Genomic DNA, 18,322 nt, shown 5'->3' with positions numbered 1-18,322 from the left:
TATTTAATGAGATATTTAGCTAGAAGCTAATTATTTAACCCAGAGCTAAATATTTAGTTTAAATACCTTCTTCAAGAAGTTTCACAATCCTCTCTTTTGTTTCAAGGGACATTTATCTTGTTGGAGCCATGGTTCTCACCACTCCACTTCGTCCAGCAGCCCTCCAAGGTGTCATGACTGCAGGTGTTTTGAACTGCACACTAACGGGCACATCTAATCTGGGGCAGGTGTCCATTTAGGGAAAGGAAATAGACTGGGTGTGTCCTTTTTTTTCTACCTCCAATTTGAGTGATTCCACACTTTTTTCCTCAGAATTGAGTGATTCCATATTTATTTCCCTGTGCTTGGTCAATAAAAGTATCATTCACTGACTTCCACAATGTTTTCTCTTCATTTCTTTGAGTGTTCCTGAAAGCCAACAAGTTGCACTTTGGAATTACCTTATTATTGCATCATGTTTTTGATCTGAGTTTGTTTTACAGCATGAAATGTCTGAATGCTAATCCAAGACTGGTGATTCCATACTTTTTGCCAGGGGTTGTACTTCACCCATTTTTAATCCATCTCTGAATTAAAATAAAATCTGATCCTTCGTTTGTCTTCCAAATGTTCTGTTTCTCCAAACATATAACACACATCTCAACTTCAGGTATGCCATGTTTATCATGGTGTATAGCAATGTCTGTCTGGTTCCAGTTTATGCTTCTATATGTTACCAAATCTCCCATGCCGAATCTATCACTGTAGTGTTTGAATCTGTTCATCTACTCACCCTCTTCAGAAAACAGGTCCCAATCAGTTCTGGATTCACTGCACAGTTCTCCAGCTCCATGAGGAATGTTCTGCAGATAAAACACAGTCCAAACTAAATTCTTGCTATTCCACAGGCTCTTACCAGACCAATTTTCATGAATCCATATGCTGCAAATCAGAATCATATTTGCAGAGTTAAAAAACGTTTTAAAAACTAGTTTTAAACAGAGGATGTTGAGGTAACTTAACAGTTTCAGAAATCATTTTAAAGCAGTTCTCCAAATAAGTTTTATCTGGTTTAACTTATCTAAACCTAAACCTGTTGTACATCCATTCATTCGTGAATGAAGCCACTTACTTTGTCCTGACTATGTGTGCTCATAAAATACTTCTACTATTATCATGATCCTTGCTGCTGGCTCTATTGACAGATGGGATGATAGGGTTATTTTCCCACCTGATAGTCTGGTAGACTTGGTTCGACTGGTGATTAAAGTTGCAAATGTTACATTTTCAGCTGATGTGGTTCACTTTCTCACTGCATGTGTCCAATGAGCCAAACCCATTGAGCAACCTGTTCACTCCCTTGCCTGTGGTGGCACAGCACCAAGAACTACTAAAATAATCAACTAAAAAAAAAACTGAAGATACTGAACACAACATTCTTTTTCATGAAATGAGGACAAAAATGGAGTGGTGTCATATTTTAGCTGCTGTAGGTTTCTCTTTTGTCTTTAGCAAAAGACCACAAGACACACACACACTTGCTTTGGTGACATTTACCCAAAATGCCCTGTGCTATAGTACACTTCCTGCTTTTGTAGCAGTCTTCAGTCTGGTTGGCATTTACATATACAGTCGAACCACACCAGAGTTCACTTCAAACAAACAGAGACCAAGTTTTGTAGGCGGACCGGAGTTCACTTTTTTGGTCCGCATCAGAGTTTAATTGTGCTCCTCAAATATATCGTATTTTCTAGGCAAATGAAATGGAGATTGATTAAAATGACTAAACAAGTTTGATGTGAATGCACCTTAAATCCCTATTAAAATGTTGTCAGCTCCAGTGTAAAAAACCATCAGAGAAAAGGCTGTTCCAGATAATTTTCATCTGACAGTTAAGCCCTAAGGGTGGAAAGGGCTTTGTAAACATCCAAAAATAAATCACTAATAGCCTCACAGTTATCAGATTAAAGTGCAAACTTTTGGTACCTCTGTAAAGGTAAGACATCAAAGAATGATTTCCTATTGAAGCCTTTATCCTGCTTGAATTAAATACAATAAATGTAGCATTTTTTTACCTCACAAAAATTTGGTTATAAATAAACATTGCGAAACGTCACTAAAATATTATTTTTCACACAAAAAAGTAGTTTAGACTTTTAGATCTACATGTTGGGTAAAAGTTCACCAAATTTGGACTCACTCAGTTGAAAAATATAGTGTTTTATAAATGTTTTACTGAGAAATGTCCCAGGTGGAGAGGTCATTTATCCAAAAATGTCTCCAAACTGTGCCAAATGTGTTTTTCACATCAATACTGGGAATTTCTTTAAATTAAATCACTGATTACCATTGAATGAAACTTAGTACATATAATCTAACCATTGGTCATGACATTTACCACATTTATATGTATAAATGTATAATATATATAATTATAATGAACTGATACTACTTACTTTGACTCCAACTGGAAAACTTTTATTGAAACGCAGTAAGACAGTAAAAAAATAACTTTTTGAAGTATAGCTAACAAAATAAAATAATAGTAATTACATAAAAATTTAGTGTTTTACTACAAAGTAATGAACAAAAGAAAAACATTTTCAGTAAAACATAAATAAATCACCGCAGGGTCGCAACTACATTTTATTCAGGCGGATGCAAACACTGAAAAGTGACGTAACTCCAACGTTTTCAGTCCGTATTCATCAAACACATCTCCGTACACAGACCACATGCAGGGCACACGAATTACGCACTAGAGAGGGTCTCATTACGCAGACAAAATTCAGACTCGGTAGTAAATTTACGTAGCCAATTATATGATATCTACAAAGGTCAGTCCCTTTCCTGTCATGTGATTCTTGTCGATAGAGCTCTGCTCAACTAAAAGGGTTGTTTTCGAAGAGAGTTTTAGGAAAAGTATGAAATCTCCGAGGACCTTTCAGTCTGGACAGCTGTTCTGAAATACCTGTAAAACCATAACATGTTGAGCAAAACTTGGATGCGGGATAGTTTTCGAATAATGAAAGCCTTCTCTATCGGACAAAAAAAAAAGTATCGTGGAGCGGTTGTTTATGGAGAAAGCCGAAAAGACCCGAAAACAGATCCCTCACGAGGGATCGTCGGGCTTAAGAGGTTTTCATATGTACATCTTACATAATTTTTTTTTAAAAAAGCATCTATGGGACTGAATTGGACATTTCAGATGCTGCGATAATTGGTCACTTTCAATTGTCCTTAGCAGTGAGTGCATGCATGTTTGTTTTTCTTTTGAATCTCTGTATTGCCCTGTAATGGACTGGTCATCTATCTATAGTGAACCCCCTTCTTGCTCAGTAACTACTGGAGATAGGAATTGTACTCTTCTACAAGGATAAGTGAGTGTAGACAGTGGATAAAGTAATGTACTCACAAGCCATATTCACAAAACATTTCCATCATAAATGTGCAAGATAAGCTGCTTCTCAGCTACCTGACCATTTTTAAAGCACAAGCACATACAAAATCATACATAACTGTCTTACTAACCAAATAAATGGTTTCTTTGTCTTCCCTGTGATTTGTGTAAATAACCCTGTCTATTCACATCAGAATATACCAACACAAAGACAGACAACAAAAAATTTTACCTACTTGTTGTGAAAATCATATATTTCTGGCAGGTTGCCAAACAGTACGTCTTGCTTATTCTCTAACGTGGGGGGGATGAGGTGACAGATCTCTGAGTTATTCAGCTCAGCAATATAGCCCTGTGGAGCAGGTACAGAGATAAACAGAACAAAATGAAGGAAAAAGTAGTCAAAGAAGGCAAAGTAGGTTTTCCATCAATCTCTCACAAATGTAAAAGTCAAGAGTCTCCCTTTGTTGGAATGACATTTAAGATATCCTTTAGGTGTTGGGTAGACTGGAACATACTGACCTGAGCCAAAACCATCCTGTCCCGTTCTGCAGTAGCCTGGTAAAAATCAACTCCTTGTTCTACGCTAGTTGCTTCATCAAGAGGGTCCAGACCCTCGTCTACTTTAAAACAATTGCTTCCTGGAGGCGGGGACTCTTTTATAGTTTCAAAACAAGTTCAAAACAAGTTACAAACTACAATCAAGCAGAATTGCACAGGAAGGCAATTTTTTAAATTTGCCTTCCTTCCAGCAGAAAGGAAGGAAGGCAAATTCCTTCCTTTCTGCATAAAACATAAAACTCAAAAAGTTTTATGTTGACCAAATCAACATGAAACTTTACCCAGAGATAAAGGAGTTGGCTTAACCTGATCTCCATTAGTTAGACCGCTGGCCAGAGGGCATGGCCGCATGACAGGGGCACCGCCAGGAATCGTGGGCCCCTTGACAAAAAAATTTGTTTGGGCCCCCCTGGCGCAGCTGCTGTTACAATTTTTTGAGTCTATTTGACCCATAAAAAGCATCACAATTTTAAAGGCTTGCATCTGCCTTGCTTTATTTGGTTCAATACTGATAATTAGCACAATATTTACTGCTCATGAATTTAACATCCAACAGTCCACATCCAATATGCAAGTAGGTTTCTCAAATTTTTTCTATTATTTTTTTTATTTTTTTATTTTTATACTCTAGCATTTTTCATTTTTACAATGAAACATACAGCACACAGAACTAGGGGTACTGATTCATAGTCAGAAAGAAAAAGAAAACACTACAAGATGATACACATAGCTACGCTTCCTTGCTCTTGTATGCCAGCCATTTAGACCAGCGTTTGTTGTAAGAATGTCCTTTTATATGTAAAAGATATGTCAGTTTTTCCACGACTTCCCGCCAATGGTCCAGCTGGGGAGGGAGTTTCTTTAGCCAAGACCCTGTAATAGCTTTTTTCCTTGCAATTGATAGAATTTTAAAAGATACTCAACATCTTTTTGAAACACTTCTCCAGTTGACAGCCCCAGCAGAAAAATTCTGGGGCCTTTGGGGATGACATACCCCAAAATTATGCCAGTAGTCTGACAGATTCCATCCCAGTAAGGTGCCAACTTTGGGCAGGACCAAAATACATGAGTGATTGACGTTCAGATGGCCACAATGTCTCCAACATTGCTGTTCTTCTCCTCTATGTCTACTAGTAATTTGAGTTGTAATAAAGTATCTAATTAAGCACTTCCATCCATATTCCTTCCATCTTTTAGAACTGGTAGATGTCTGTTATGTCACACACATTGAAAGCCAATCACCTTCTGAAACTTTCACTCCCAATTCACTTTCCCATTTTGACTTAATATTCAAGGTGTTATTTCCATTATGTTTCTGCAACCCCTTATATAGTTTGGAAACGGTTTTACATGGAAGGTGAGTATAAGCATTTGTAAAAATTTGCACAATAGTATTACCTTCTGGACCGACTTTGGACACCCTTGATCTAGAATATATAATACCCTTCCCATCTGTGTTACATATACTTTAAATACGTTTAATTAAGCAAGTGTAAAAAGCATTTGGTAAACTACCGAAGTACTGAGTAACTGATCATAACACCTGATTTACAGCCAAAAGTTTAAAAGTTTGAAGTTATTCTGGTATTTTACAGAGTATTACCAAAATATTTATATAAATAAGGTGTTAGGTTTGGAGGCTGGTTCTAGACCAAATTTACCACAGGGGCCAGGATAGCCAGTGTTTTCCATGGCAACACTTGAAAAAGAATGAAAAAGAAAACAACAACAAAAAAACTGCAATATTTCATCATTTGATATATTAAGTGAGCCAAAGAGGCATGTGTGTCTCCAGAGATCCAGGTTGCAGATCCCTGGCAGATGGAAAGTGTGATCCTATACAGCAGATAAAAGTGCAGCACTATAATTCTTAATTCATTGTTGAAGTAAAATTGTGAAGGTTAAAAAAAATCCACCACTGAGTATTAATATAAGACATTTATTTAGTATAACTTCTTTGGTACACCATTGGCCCCCATCTAGAACCGCCCCTGGGCTACAGATCTGTGAAATGACCACTGAACAATAAATTCATAAAATATATAAACATTTCAAAATAAAACATACAGAAAGCCCTTACAAACCTTTTAAAGTAGGAAGTATTTATGCATTTACTGTTGATCTAATGTATGATTTGTTCTTTAAATGATCATTTGTATTATTTTGGCTGATATTATTATACATTAAATAAGCAAATAATCAAACCAATATAATCGACTAAAAGCACAATAAGAAACTTAATCATAGCAAAATGTTACCATATCAGGGTCTGCTGTGGTCCTCTCCTGATCCATTCATACAGCAGCACACTGCGCCACGATGGACACATACTGTTTTTTTTTTTAATTGCATGTGTTCATCCTCACTAACATTATTCAGCCTGGGATTTGTGTCTTCCTTCTCACGTCTGTATCTTTATGAGAGGTTTTACTTCTAAGAACAGTGGAGAATTGGGAGGAGGACGTTTTAAAAAGACGCGGGTTGACAGCACCTCACCGCAGCTGGCAGTGTCCGTCTCTAGGCAACCGTGACAACAGTGTCGGCCCGTAGCGTTCAGGGGTCCTTTAGCTCCCGCAACCATAGACTGGTCTTAATATTTCCTGTGTTTTATTTTGGTCATTATTGTTACTCTGAGTGTTAATATGTGTGTGATAGGCAAGTCTATCGGACATTTATAGAAAAACGGAACAAATTGCGTCCCGTTTCGGTTCAGTACGGAACGCAACATTGAACAGCCAAATATGGGACGATTCCGTATTTTACGGGACGGGTGGCAACGCTACGTGGGAGAGAGGCTCTGACACAACCGTCTACTCCATTTGCTTCCGGAAGTTCCCTTTTCTATTAGTATTAGATTACTGAATTGTCTCTCCCCATGAGCAACAGTCAAAAGCAACGTGCATAACGTACATAAAGCAATCTAGACTTCTCAAAAATGCTATGTAGTTGCATTTTATTCAAGCTGCAGTACATAACTTTAATAAAAAATATGTTTTCTCCATAATTGTTAAAGCTGTTACGATGTCGTAGCAGTTTGTTATGAGACAGATAATCTGTGAATCTGTCAAGTAATCCAGGAGGAATTTTAAGAAACGTGTATCGAGGCCTGTGTTGATGGAGCAAGCGGTGACAAAGCCTCATATTCGGGACGAACCACATGACTGATTCAGTCTCGCTCTCCTGTGTCACTTTCTCTTTCCCCTTCCTCATCCTGGCTCCTGCTCCAAATACTTAGCTCATCAGCCCAGGTCTTAAATTCAAGCACTCAATTTCCCAGTATTTAAGCTCCTCATTCTCAGTCACAACTTGCCAGTTTGTCCTGTTATTCCTTGTCACGCTCGACTCTTCCTCCTGATGTTTGATGGTTTCTTGCGTGGCTTTGTTGGATTATTTTGTGTTACCCTGGATGTTTAAATTTTTTGTAAATTGTATTCTTGATTTCATCAAATTCTTAACTCTCTCTCCATACCCTACCTACTGCAACTGAGTAAACTACTACACACAACATGACACATATAGTAATCCCTAGAACACAAGTGTCAAACTCCAGTCCTGGGGGGCCACTGCCCTGCAACTTTTAGATGTGCCTCTGCAGCACCACATCTGGATATAATAATTAGGTCATTAGCAAGGCTCTGGAGAACTTATCTACATAAGACAGAGGTAATTAAGCCATTTCATTCCAGTGTTTTGTACCTGTGGCACATCTAAAAACTGCAGGACGGTGTCCCTTGGGGACTGGAGTTGGACTCCCCTGCCCTAGAATATTGGGAAGGTGAGAAAATGTTTTATCTCAACTACTATAAATCTGAAGATGTGTTTCTAGCTACATGCGCACTCAGAATGCACAAGAAGAGCTTTATCTGCCGAGATGAACCCGAGCACAGTAAAGGTATTTAAGCTATAAATAAAAAAGCTCCCAAGGTTTATAACACATCACAATACTCCCCCCCATTTGTTTCCAGTTTGTGTCATCTGTCCATTGTTTCATATAAACAGATTGAGACTATGATATGAGAGAGAGCTGTAATAATGAGTAACAAATAACTAGACACAACAAATAACCAAACTTAATAAACTACAAACAAGAACTGACTAAGGTAAATCTAAACCAGGCTGATCTTATGAAAGCGCGTAAGGAACACGGAATAATAATGAAACTAAAATCAATACATCAAACTCCAAAACAACCCAAGATCCTGACATCTACTTGGATATAAGGAAACAAAAAGACATTACTGAGACTGCACATATACTGTACCTCCATGATGCTCTGTAATTCCTCCACATAAATTCTTTCTGATTCAATCAGCTCCGTTATGATATGTCTGCAGAGAAAAACGAAATACCAATAAGCACAGTGAGCAGAACCCCTGAAAGAGATGGATCACTCAAAATTTGAAAGTTTATTTGTGAACTTATTCTGGGGCAACTAGCATGAAACTAAAGCAAATCTTACATTGTTCACCCTTTCACTATCAAAATAAATGACATGAATAAATAGCTGCAGGAGTCTGTTCTTATAGCGCAACTTCTGGGCCCCAGAAAATAATGAACTGTTTGAAGAAATATTTATGGGCTGACTGTTAATCAGAGTAGGTTTTTTTACAATTTGAGAGTTGTGTAAATATCTCCAGAGACAGAAGTTGCCTGGGAGGCACATCAGAATAACTGGCAATTAAGAAGTATAACATTTTGAGTTCAAATAACTCTTAATGATCATAAAACCTCAACATGTAAGGAATACAGATGTTGCCTTATTTAGGAGTTGGATGTAGGGGGTACTGAAGGCACCAGCATGAACTTAGAAAGAGATCAGGACCTCCGGAGGAATAGTCTTTCAATGGTTTAGTTTAAAATCAAATAAACTAAACCATAAGTTTAGTTTGTTTACCAAATGCATCTGGTAAATGCCAGATGCATCTGGTAAATGCCAGATGCATCTGGTAAATGCATCTGGCATTTACCAGATCCAGCATTTTAGGTGATACTTTATGACACCACAGGAAATTATGAGGAAGGGATATAGGATTTTTTTTTCTCATGTTACAGAGTTACTCAAAAAACATGCTGGACATGAATAAAAAAATAAATTTCTCAAATATCTCACAGGTGATAGTGAGGAGTGGAAAAAACTTTGAACATGTCTATTGGTGCCAGGCGGATGCTATATGTGACCAACTGAAACTTTAGTTAAAACCTCCTTTTAGCTAAAGAAGGTTAACTCTTCTATTGGTGAGTGGTGTGTCCATACATTTTTCTCAGTAAACAGAGGATCCCTGACATTCAGGCAAGTTAGGAACCACAGCCAAACAGCTAATACCTGTAAATAGAGTCCTCATCTTAAGATGACTATTGTTGCTTATTTAAACACCAAATATACCACTGACTTGAAACTGTCTTAGCACTGCCATAAGACCTAACATCTATGGTCTTCTTTGTCTCTGCTCTTGGGGGTACAGCCAATCAACACACACACACAAAAAACAAGTGGCACTCCTTGATTGAAATGCTGATTCACAGCTGCATTTTATATGAATAATTTAGATATGTCCTATGAATGGGACATATCACCTATTCATGGAAAAAATCCATATGCATGAATAGGTGAATTAACCACAAATAATTTGGAGTTACACTCCACAGAAAAATCTGTGAACACTGAACTGGAAATAGATGGAGGTCCACTGTACTCATTATTGTTGAGATGTTTTGTTTATGATCCAGTTCTTTATCTGATTTCCGCAGATAAAGTATGAGATCAAACATCGACATGAAAAAAAAAAAAAAACACCCACAGAATATTCAGGTCTTACTAAAGAAGTGTTTACTTCTTTAGTAAGACCTGAATATTCTGTGGGTGTTTTTTTTTACATGACTGTAAGTCATGCCCACTCTCCTTGCTACCTTAGTTGTTTATATCTGTAAATGCAGAAGAAATCTGATAGTCTTGACTTTGTAAGAAGAACATGGAGCTTTAAACCACAAGCCAAATGAGACAATGAAGTGGCTCCTCCCACTCCTCCATGAGCCAATCACAAAAACATTCCCTCTCCCTCTACAGCACATCCAGGGCAGTTTAAAAACAACAGTTCACAGTTTATTCAGCTAAACTGGAGCAGAGCAGTGTTTAGGTGTGAAGTGGGAGTTGTTCAAAGAGCAACAGTTTGGATAAAGAAGAATTAGGAGTTTTCATGGATGGACATATGCTGACCTGAGATTAACAGATCAGGCATGGAAAGTTGGATCTTTACTTGAACTCAGTCAAAGACTCGACCATAAAGTAGCCCGGTAAGTCAAAATATGTCTGATTATCAATTGTACAAAGAACTGGCAGATGGAAAATTTCATAGAGGTGAGGACAAGCTGTACCCTCAGGGATAAAAAAGTCTTCTGAGTTCCCAGAGTTTAGCAGAGATATTGAGCTCTCTAATGTCCTCTCAGATAACAGCATGCAGAGTATGATAAATCATTGATCCAAACTAAGTATGTCTTATTTGCTCCATGTTTAGTAAAGTACATACCTTTGAAAGATACTTATTTTTTTCAAAATTGATTAGACAGCAAATGTCCTATGATAACTGAAGACAGTGAGAGGTAACTGGTCCAGAGGTCCAGTAACTGCTCAATCTGTTTCACAAGAGCCAAATATGCTTAGACATGTTAACTGAAAAATGATCTTTATAGTTTTGCTTCCATTTGAGAACCACTATTTAGGTTTTAGAGTTGTCAGAAGTGCAAACTAAACAGAAATATACTGTGTGACACACAATGCCCAGTTTCCAATTAGCACATGGTTTTAAGTTTGATGCTCGTAGTTATGTGTGCCATTTCTGTGGTGGTGTCCAGCAGAATAATCAGCAGCCCTCTGATTCAAATAACATTCTGCTTAGAGTTCACTTTAGACAGAAAAGAATCTGCCAACATCTAAAGCTCTACAGACCTCACTCCATCAAGTTAAAGTCAGTGTTCATGATTCAACAATAGTAAAAACTGGGCAAAAATGGCCTCCATCCAAGGGTTCTAAGCTAAAACCACTGGTGACCAAAACAGTTGCAGTCTTTCAGATTTTGCACTGAAGATGATTCATTGCAGTCCAAATTGCTCTAAGTAAGCACAGCATATCCCAAATACCAGGATCAGCAGCTGACATCGCTGCATGGACAGTTTTTACACCGTGCACAACTCTGGCTCAGTGACAGACAAAACAAAAAAAAGAAAACGTGCAGTATCCGACACCAGCCCCCGCCCTCACACGGTGCTCTGCTGTCAGTGAGCCATATATGTATCAATAAACAGCAGGAAGACCGGCATCATGAGAGCTCAAACAATTTCAGAGGAAAGAGAGAATAGAGAAGGTGTCAACACGTATTCTACCCATTGCACAAAGAAGAGCAAACAGGAAGCTGATCATCCTTTCTGTCTGTGTGCTCACATGGAGTTGACCCAGCTGTGAGTAATTTCCACTGTTCAGCACGGATCACCTGTCTTTAACACCTTTACAGAGTAGCTTGTGTGTTTGGAGGTGGTGTCATTTGTTTTCCACAGATACATGTTTTTGTATTTATGTTGATTGCAGAACATGACACATTCTTCAGATGCTACAGTGGCTCTAAAAAGCCTTGCTACAATGCCAAGATTTATTCAAAATTACAACCATAAATAATTTGTTTTTTATTTGTACTTTTTAGAAAAATACTGACTTCCGTCCTGCACAATTCAACTAGAAACAAGCAAAGAGAAACAGAAAGAAAAGCAAAGAATTAAGAAAATAAAAATTAAGTGTGATCGCTGCCATTGAGATGCTAGATAAGAGAATACTCTTGATCCCCAAATTCTGAGCTCACATCAGAAGGTTTTGAGCCAGAAGTAACATACAGAAAACATTCCAGCTGAAGAAAAGCAACCCCAGTGCATGATCCTGCCACCACTGTCTTTCACTGGCAGAGGTCTTCTTTCATGGATAAGCAGCGTTGATTTTTGGTTAAAATACTGTTTGGACTTGAGGCCCAACAATTTTGAGTTCATCATAGAACATTATAATGATCTTAGCCAATTGGCTGCTTGATTCTACAGTTTTAGACTCATATTTTTATTAATTTAAAAGAAGGCTCTAGCTACAGTAATATCTCTGTTGTCTCACTCATTATTGGTGGCTGTCTTCACTCTCGGACAGAGTACATGTAAGACTAGCTGTGTTTCCACTACAAATGTGCACAAATCTTTTATCAATATTCTGCAGTTTCACTTATGATTTTTCACTTGTAATGACTTACTTGTTCACACAGTAAGTCATTAAAATCCATGGCAGCAACGGATGCAAATAGTTACATGAAATATAATCAGAATTCAGCCAGGGTGCTAGCGTTCACCATCTATCAGCCATCAGGGGAGACATCAGTGTTTTATTTGGGCTTTGGAGCAACAAGCCCCTTATTAGGAGCAGCTGCTTAGATAAGATTCAACACATTCAAATGTAACACAACTTTTTATGAAATATGCCATGCTGTGAGAGCTCTGGTAGACCAGCTGCACACTGTCTGGATCAAAAAACCCCTAAAAATAACTACAAACCAGTAATATTAAGCTGACCATGACTCATGTGATGCTATAAAAAGTCTATCAGTAAAATTTATCTATTGATATAGCTGAAAAACTACCTTATCCCAGTGCAACAACTTGTCAAAAACAGAGTTTATTCAAAATTGGGATGTTTCTATAGATCAAATTTATTTTTAAATATTCAACTTGCACAATTCTATGGTTAATGGAAACACAGCTACTGAGGGATTTTTTTTCTGTCCTTTTCCTGACACTTTTATAGCATACTTTGTAACCTGAATTCAACCCATCACTTTACCTAAGAGATAAAAATTAGCATTTTATCAAGGTTTCTAAACTTTTAAAAGCACAGTACAGCTAGCTCAAAAATATATAAAAGTAAGTGCTAGCAAAAAAAGCAAATCATTAAATAAATGAAAAAAAGGACCTTAAAATTTTAGGCCATGGTCTACTAGTCTGGTATGTCTTTGTTAAAGTGAAGAGTGAACATCAGGACCATCCAAATTCTTACCAGCCTACTTTTTATGATCATCTGACACAAGCCATGTTACCTGAGCCAACGCGTGCTTTAAAGTGTTGCTCCAAATGCTGGCAATTTTTGCAAAGTTTTATCCATGTAACATGGTTACATGTTACATGAAACCAAACCCATGCAGTGAGAGTTCCATTCAGGACTGAGCCATAGTGTAAGCCCAAATATCAGTCCTAGCAACAGGAGACGTGTCGATTTCCTTTAAACACACAGACACAAACAAACTGGGACTGCTACATGACTCCAGCAATTGGGTTCAGCCCTCTGTATTTTAATGCTGGCTGAGGTAAAGGGGCTGCCTCTTCATGCAGGTAAGCCAAACTGGTTTGCTCCACTGGGATCCTCCTGAGTCTCATGTGTCTGCTGACTTGTCTTGATGTCAGAGGCAAATAACTAGTCTGTTATTTACTTTTAGCAGGGCTCTGTGAGCATCCTGCTCTAAACCGCCCTAATATGCAAATATATAATATTTTCATTTGGATTTACTTATGTTTGCATTCTAAACAGCTTTCATCTGTCCAGGAACATCTCCCATTTAACTACACATCTGGGTCTACACCTATGTGTGTTGACTTACCAGGGAACTTGTCAGAAACTATTCGCTTTTCAGATTAAACTACTTTAGTTTTTTAAACCACATTAGTTAGATTTTAAGTTTGTCTTTGTTTTCTTGTAAATGTCTGATTTGGGAGTTTGAAATTAATATTTGAGAGTTACCTGTTCTATGTATTGGTTTCAAAAATTTCATATTGTAAAAAAGTGAGATTTAAACATTCATATTTTGTGCACGTCTTCTTTATGTTATTTACCTTTGCTCATTTTTTATTTAAAAATACAACAAAACATGTTGTGTTTTTGGTGCAACTTCTAATTAATACTAACGTACTTTGAGTACACTTCCCCACAAATCTACCTAACTGGCATGTGAGAAAAAGAAAACGTTTCGGTTCCTTCATCATCTCTGACCCTGAAATACATTATATAAGCTATAGCAGTGGTCCCCAACCCCCGGTCCGTGGACCGGTACCGGTCCGTGGACCAATTGTTACCGGGCCGCCCAAGAAATAATTAAATATTTCCGTTTTATATATTATGCGAGTCTGGAGGATCTTTTATTTTGAAAATCCTTTAACGGATTCTCTCAGTTACTTGCGCGCCAACACTGAGTCCACAAGCAGCAAAATGAGTAAGAAACGGATCAGATGTCTTTGGAAAGTTTCTTTGCAAAGGGGAAAAGGCCCAGAGAAGAGACAGGAGGATGGATTTATCCCGGACCGGTAGGGGATTCAAACATTACAAGCTGCTCTGTGTAACATGCGGCGACCGGCTGCTAATGAGGCAATGAAGCTTCAAACTGCTTCGCACTAGAGACCCAGCAGGCTGTGGATATAAGCAACACTTTGGGTGTTATTGTCTCTATCACTCCCTGATGGGACCGTCTCGTTGCAGAGAAACAAGCTCAGGGCTCCCGCTAGTCATTATCGCGAGTTAAAATTTTCACGAAAGTAAAATGTTCGTTTTTGTGGCGCATCTGTATCTTATTTTGAAGGGATATGTAAACGTTACCATAGCGACCAGAGTCAGAGCGTTTGGGCAGTGGTCGAGAGGAGATGAGTAGAGCTTGTGAGACGGCAAGATTTAAGAATGTCGGCCGATTCTCCAAACCTCTGTGACCACAGAGCTGATAAAAGTCCAACAGGTTCGATTGGTTCGTGTTTCCAAGGCAGGAGCAACACGAACCGATTCCAGTCACAAACATCGCGATTCCAGAAGAAAATCCACAAAACCTCCAACATAGCATACGGGAATTTAGAATGACCAAACACGGATGACGATGTAGAAGCAATAGTGATAGTTTGTGGAGTCATTTTAAGAGATAAAAGACGTAACAAAAAGAAAAGGCGGTGGATAAAAGACAGCGGGAGCAGCCGCTCTATTTGCTGCACTATGATTTGGAGGCGACTATGTTTTTTCATAGTTAACATTTTTAACTGAATAAACATAAACATATATAATAACGACCTTTACATATAATAATAAACATTTCCACACATCATCTCCGATATCCACCAGACTCACAGTTGCGCGATATGTCAGCTGTTTGGGATTCCCCTCTGTTCTTACGTCACCACGCTTTCTGATTGGCTACCTGTTACATTCAGCAGGTTGTATTCTCGTCCCCAGTCAGGGTAAACCCCACAGGCTGCGATAAAAAGGCCAAGACAACCCAAATTGGGTATATTCAGGATTTAGCAGGAACATCTGACGGTTCAAACCACCCTCCCCCGCCCCAGACCCCCCCCCCCCCGGCCGCAGCAAAATTTCCTAAGTCTTGACCGGTCTGTGGTAATAAAAAGGTTGGGGACCACTGAGCTATAGCATTGTGTATAAGAAAAATATGCGCTATTGCAAAAAACCGATTGCACAGAAAGAAAAAGTTAATGTAATTTGGTTCCCAATACAAACCAGAATGCAGCATTTACTTCATTTATTGGTACCCTGGTAAACATGGGTGCCAACAGCCTTATTCCATGTCTCCTTAATCAAAACAATCACCTAGGTCTTTTAACAGATAGCGACCCAACATGATAATTACAGTAGAATGTTGAAAGGACTTTTTGAAACAAACGTTCTTCGTCAGCAAATAATTTTTTAGTCTAGAGTTGAGCTTTTCTTCCTCCGTTGCATTTTCTTAATCAGAACAAACACGTAAAGATTTTAAACTTTGACAGTAGCTGACTACATTGATTCAGTAGGGAAAATATGCAAGCATTAAGATAACCTTTTTCAGAAAATCTAATCAACTTAATAAGTACTGACTGCTGGCTTATAAAGAAATAACAAAAATCATTTTTAAATAAGTCCATTGCCTCAATTTGTTTAATGATGTGTGTGTATGGATGGTTTATTGATGCTTACTTGTTCAATATCCATCAGATTGCATTCAGTTTTTTATTTAAAGCAAATTTAAATGAGTGTTCCTGCTAAAGAATATGATTCAAAATCTAATTACTTCTGTATTTTCCCAGGTGCTTTATGGTCGCTCCAGTTCCTGGTGTTTCAGTAACCCGAGTGGTTGAAGAACAAGAAAGTGGAGCAGAGAAATGAAACCAGCACAGGCCTTTAAGGAGAAAAGGAACAGGCAGCATGCTGCCTTTTGTTTGCTGAAGGAGGGAAGTTGAATTCTGCTGAGATCTGGTTTCACCATGATGGTGCACTACTGTTTCTGCAATCAATCCAGAAAATATGGAGAAAGCACTTTGCTAAAGAACCTGAAAAAGGTCTACTGGACATGACAACGCTTAGTAGTTGGAGGAACAGAAATAGAAAAGGTAAAAGGAAAAGAGACAGAAGACAGGAAAATAAGACAACTCAAACATTGAAGAATGTGGTGCTGATGTTCAAATATATGTAGTCATAATGTTCATGAATTTTCGGCGCATCCACAAGAGGCAATGTGTGCACCTGCTGACCACAGCCATGGTGCTTTGTGTGCTGACAGTCTGCTGGGAGGAGCTGGATCTTCATGTTGTGAGCCACATGAGATCTTATTCATACCGTTACCTGATCAACAGGTACGACTTCCTCAATATCATTTCTAGCTCTGGCAGTGTGGTGAGTCGCTCAGTGACCTATCCATACCTGATCAACCACCCCAGCAAATGTAGAGCTGAAAATGGCAAAGACTGGGATGATGTTCTTTTGCTTTTGTTTGTGAAATCCTCCCCAGAGAACTTTAAGCGGCGCCAGGCCATCAGGGAGACGTGGGGTAATGAAAGCTTTGTCTGGTCAGAGCTGGGGGTGAGTGTGAGGCTTCTGTTTGTTATGGGCGTTTATTCAGGTGTTGCTCAGAGGTTCCGCCTCCAACAAGCCCTGCAGCAGGAAGACAAGACCTATGAAGACCTGATCCAGCAGGACTTTATCAACACGTTTCACAACCTGACCACCAAACTGATCATGCAATTCCACTGGAGCTACATGTACTGCTCGCAGGCACGCTTTCTCATGACAGCAGATGATGATATTTTTGTTCATATGCCAAACTTGGTGAGGTACTTGCAGCATCTTCTGGTTAGCCAACCAGGTACAAAGAACCTCTGGGTGGGGCATGTTCACAAAGGAGCTCCTCCAGTTCGTTGGAAAGGCAGCAAATATTTTGTCCCATATGATTTGTACCCCTGGCCTTCGTACCCGGACTACACAGCTGGAGCAGGGTACGTAGTTTCAGGGAACGTAGCTGCAAAGATCTACCACGCCACTCTGGTGCTGAACTCCTCGCTGTACATTGACGATGTCTTCATGGGAATGTGTGCCAAAGTTATGGGGGTGTTTCCCATGCAGCATGTATACTTTTCAGGGGAGGGGAAGGCTCCGTACCACCCCTGTATCTATGATCACATGATTACATCACATGGCCACTCCACAGATGTGCGCTCACTGTGGCGAGCAGCCATAGATTTTCCAGCATCCAACAGCTCCAGAGGATTTCTGGGTAATCTGTACTGCACTGCAATTAGGGTGATGCTACTGTGTCGGCCGTATTACCAGAACACCTATTCCTGTACTGCTGCTTTTACATAAACGATCTGTGAGACACTGGTCAACAGTTGATAATACAAAAAAATGAAAATAGTGGTTCTTTGTGTTTGTAATAATGTTTGTGCTAACTGAGTTGTCTTCATGTTGTCTTGCAATAAAGACCAAAGATTTATTGTGCAAGTATGTCCTACTTTTGAGTGATCAGAAACCTTAGCTCATATGTTGCTTAACTTATTTGAACAGCTTTGAGTCCTTAAGGTGTATTCATTAGAACACTTCTCACAACTGTGATTCACATGAGCTGCTGATGAGCTTTAGGTCTACATAACCAACAATAAGGTATACGATTAGAAAGTATGAAATCTAATCTTTCCAATGATAGAAAATAGATGAAAATCAAAAAAGTTCCTTACAAGTGTTGTGAGCACTGATAATGTTTCAGGGCTATTTGTAATTTAGAAGCATAATAAAAGAAATATAAACTTGGGTTGCTTTGGCAAAAAACAACAACAAAAAAAAAAACAGTTTCTTTCAGCCACTAGATAGTCAACATAGCCAGCCTGGGGCACAGCTCTGCTCACTGCCTCGTCACTATCATGTCACATTTAACACAGTAACCTAGATCTGCATGCCTGTGGCATACTGTGTATTGTAATAAGAGTTCAAAAACCAAAGTCCTGCAACTCACCCTGAGAAACTTTAAAACAGTATCTTCAGGTTTTCTTTTTAGTGACCTGTTATTAAGTCAT

At 38.7% G+C, this 18,322-nt stretch overlaps 2 protein-coding genes across 2 annotated transcripts in view; one reads left to right on the top strand and one right to left on the bottom strand.

The window, feature by feature from the left end:
* Positions 1-738: 738 nt before the first annotated feature.
* mcf2l2 (MCF.2 cell line derived transforming sequence-like 2) overlaps positions 739-18,322 on the bottom strand; it is a gene marked incomplete at its 5' end in the record, with an annotated part of 43,293 nt that continues 25,709 nt past the window's right edge. Inside the window, 3 exons of the mRNA XM_015023198.1 lie at positions 739-842; positions 3,616-3,731; positions 8,202-8,268. Coding sequence (XP_014878684.1) covers positions 761-842; positions 3,616-3,731; positions 8,202-8,268 — 265 coding nt within the window. The remainder of the gene's footprint in view (positions 843-3,615; positions 3,732-8,201; positions 8,269-18,322) is intronic.
* Positions 9,814-17,753, top strand: LOC106940453 (lactosylceramide 1,3-N-acetyl-beta-D-glucosaminyltransferase A-like). Its single transcript, XM_015023203.1, has 2 exons — positions 9,814-10,231; positions 16,064-17,753. The coding sequence occupies exon 2, from the start codon at positions 16,455-16,457 to the stop codon at positions 17,613-17,615; it is 1,161 nt and encodes a 386-aa protein (XP_014878689.1). The 5' UTR covers positions 9,814-10,231; positions 16,064-16,454; the 3' UTR covers positions 17,616-17,753.

This window comes from Poecilia latipinna, unplaced genomic scaffold (assembly GCF_001443285.1).
Source record: "Poecilia latipinna isolate Pla-1442-1.1 unplaced genomic scaffold, P_latipinna-1.0 Scaffold3231, whole genome shotgun sequence".
Lineage (NCBI taxonomy): Eukaryota > Metazoa > Chordata > Actinopteri > Cyprinodontiformes > Poeciliidae > Poecilia > Poecilia latipinna.
This window is presented reverse-complemented; position numbering and strand designations above follow the sequence as displayed.

Bases quoted from the DNA above. Each gene is read 5' to 3' on its own strand.
- LOC106940453 (XM_015023203.1), top strand. From the start codon at position 16,455: ATGTTCATGAATTTTCGGCGCATCCACAAGAGGCAATGTGTGCACCTG.